General features: G+C 48.1%; 1 protein-coding gene across 1 annotated transcript; it reads left to right on the top strand.

Moving 5' to 3' along the window:
• Positions 1-733: 733 nt before the first annotated feature.
• On the top strand, positions 734-1,484 carry LOC122045875 (splicing factor 3B subunit 6-like protein). The gene has a single exon (XM_042606281.1). The coding sequence runs from the start codon at positions 879-881 to the stop codon at positions 1,254-1,256; it is 378 nt and encodes a 125-aa protein (XP_042462215.1). The 5' UTR covers positions 734-878; the 3' UTR covers positions 1,257-1,484.
• The last annotated feature ends 648 nt before the right edge of the window (positions 1,485-2,132 follow it).

Here is a 2,132-nt window from a genome sequence, read left to right as displayed (position 1 = left end):
ATATGTTAAATCTCCTTTCCTAAATCTATCCGGTTCAACTTACGGTTCATTACGGGTTTTAGATGGACCGCTACCATCGGTCCAACCAGCTCAAACGCCGTTCATCTCCAGGACCACTCTTTACTCTCCATGTCGACCGATATCGCTCCCTTTTTTATTTTGATTCCTCCGCTGCTTCGCCAAGAAAGGAACCGCCTTGCTCTCTTTCTCAATCTCCTTCTCCGCCTTCTCAATTCTGCAATCGATCCCAATCCCCTTTGATCTTCTCCATTTTAATTAAATCAAAGCAAAAATGGCGAAGCTTCGTGCTTCTTGTGGGTAGATCGGATTCGGGGAGCCTAAATAGCATGGTGAAGAGCTTCAAGATCAGGCTCCTCCTAAGTTGGCTTTGCTCGTCCATTCCACTCTTCTTCTTGTTCGCATTGTGGCTTGCCGTTCGGAGAAGGTCGATCTGGAGAGTGGCGAGGAGCAAAAGCGGAGCTTTGGAAGCCGGGGGAAAGGTAGAGGAGGCGGAGGATCTCGTGAAGTTCGACGGAAGGGAGAGCATGACGGTGTTGGAAGCGCCAGGGGAGGTAGTGGTGAAATCGGGCTACGGGACGCTGTACAGGGCCAGCATCGAGCGGAGCGGATCAGTGGTGCTTCTACGCTTCCTGCTGCCGGCCTGCGTCAGCCGGACCGAAGAGCTGCTTCCGGCGATCTGTGGGCGATGTACGCCGGGCCGCGAGGGGACAAGTTTTCCGGTTTGAAATTCGAACCAGGGCGACGAAAATAACTCGTATTTAGTTTAATCGGTCTGGACCGGTCCCTGCCCTCGCGAAAGGTTCGTTCGCTTCGTTTCGTCTCGTTTCTGAAACCCTAACTTGGTACCGCGATCGATCATGGCGACGATCAGCCTTCGGAAGGCCAACACCCGCCTCCCCCCGGAAGTGAATCGGGTCCTGTACGTACGCAACCTCCCATTCAACATCTCCAGTGAGGAGATGTACGACATCTTCGGCAAGTACGGCGCCATCCGCCAGATCCGCATCGGAACGAACAAGGATACCCGCGGGACCGCCTTCGTCGTCTACGAGGACATCTACGACGCCAAGACTGCCGTCGACCACCTCTCCGGCTTCAACGTCGCCAACCGCTACCTCATCGTCCTGTACTACCAGCAAGCCAAGATGGCCAAGAAGTCCGACACCAAGAAGAAGGAGGAGGAGATCACGCGTCTGCAGGAGAAGTACGGCATCTCCACCTCCAAAGATAAGTAATTCTTCGCAAAGTCGTAAGCTTTATCGAATTAGTTTGTCGAATTTGGGGCTTCTCGAATCGAACGCTCTTTTCTAAAGTTTGTACGAATTTGCGATGGTTGAGATGGTGTTTGAACTCTGGTTTTGCATGCTACATTGTGAACCCATTTCAATAGAAACCAAGCACAATTAAGTGATCAAGTTGAAAATTTTGTTCGAATTTACTGTCAATTATCCAGCATTCATGATTTCTTTGTGACTAGAATCAAATTTAGCATGTTTTATTGGGTGGAGATTAGTCTTTTGACACTGAATCCATTTTATGGTGATCAAAACTGAAAACTTTGTTCTGAAATTCAAGTTTGATTATGTATCTACATTGTCATTTATCTGTGTTTATTGCATTCCTGATTTCTTTTGAGTGAAATCAAGTGTAAGGTTGTTTGGTTCATTGTAGGGTTTCACGGTGACGATATTGAACATAAACTTGTTAGTTATGTGCCATAGAACTATTATGAAAACTTGATTTTTTTTGGATCAGGGGATGGATCACATTATGGCCGGATGGTGATCCGGCCATAATTGATTGATCCCTCTTTAACTTCAGCGTCCCCTCATATTATAGTTTGGGTCGGGGCAGATAGTCGGAGGCCGCCGGCAACCTCCGCTCGACGACTGGTAACCTGGTCACTTGTCCATCATCGGCGGCCTTCGGCCGGTTCGCTCCTACCCAAACTATGATTTGGGAGGGACGGTAAATCCAGAGAGGAATTACAATCAATTATGGCTGGATCGTTATCACGATTCGGTTGTAATTCCATGTGGTCCATCTGCTGGTCTACAAAAATATGGCCACAATTACGATTGATTTGATATAGTTGTAGGAAAGGAAGAAAT

This window comes from Zingiber officinale, chromosome 2B (genome assembly GCF_018446385.1).
Source record: "Zingiber officinale cultivar Zhangliang chromosome 2B, Zo_v1.1, whole genome shotgun sequence".
Lineage (NCBI taxonomy): Eukaryota > Viridiplantae > Streptophyta > Magnoliopsida > Zingiberales > Zingiberaceae > Zingiber > Zingiber officinale.
Note: the sequence above shows the minus strand (reverse complement) of the source record. Positions and strands in the feature narration are given on the sequence as shown.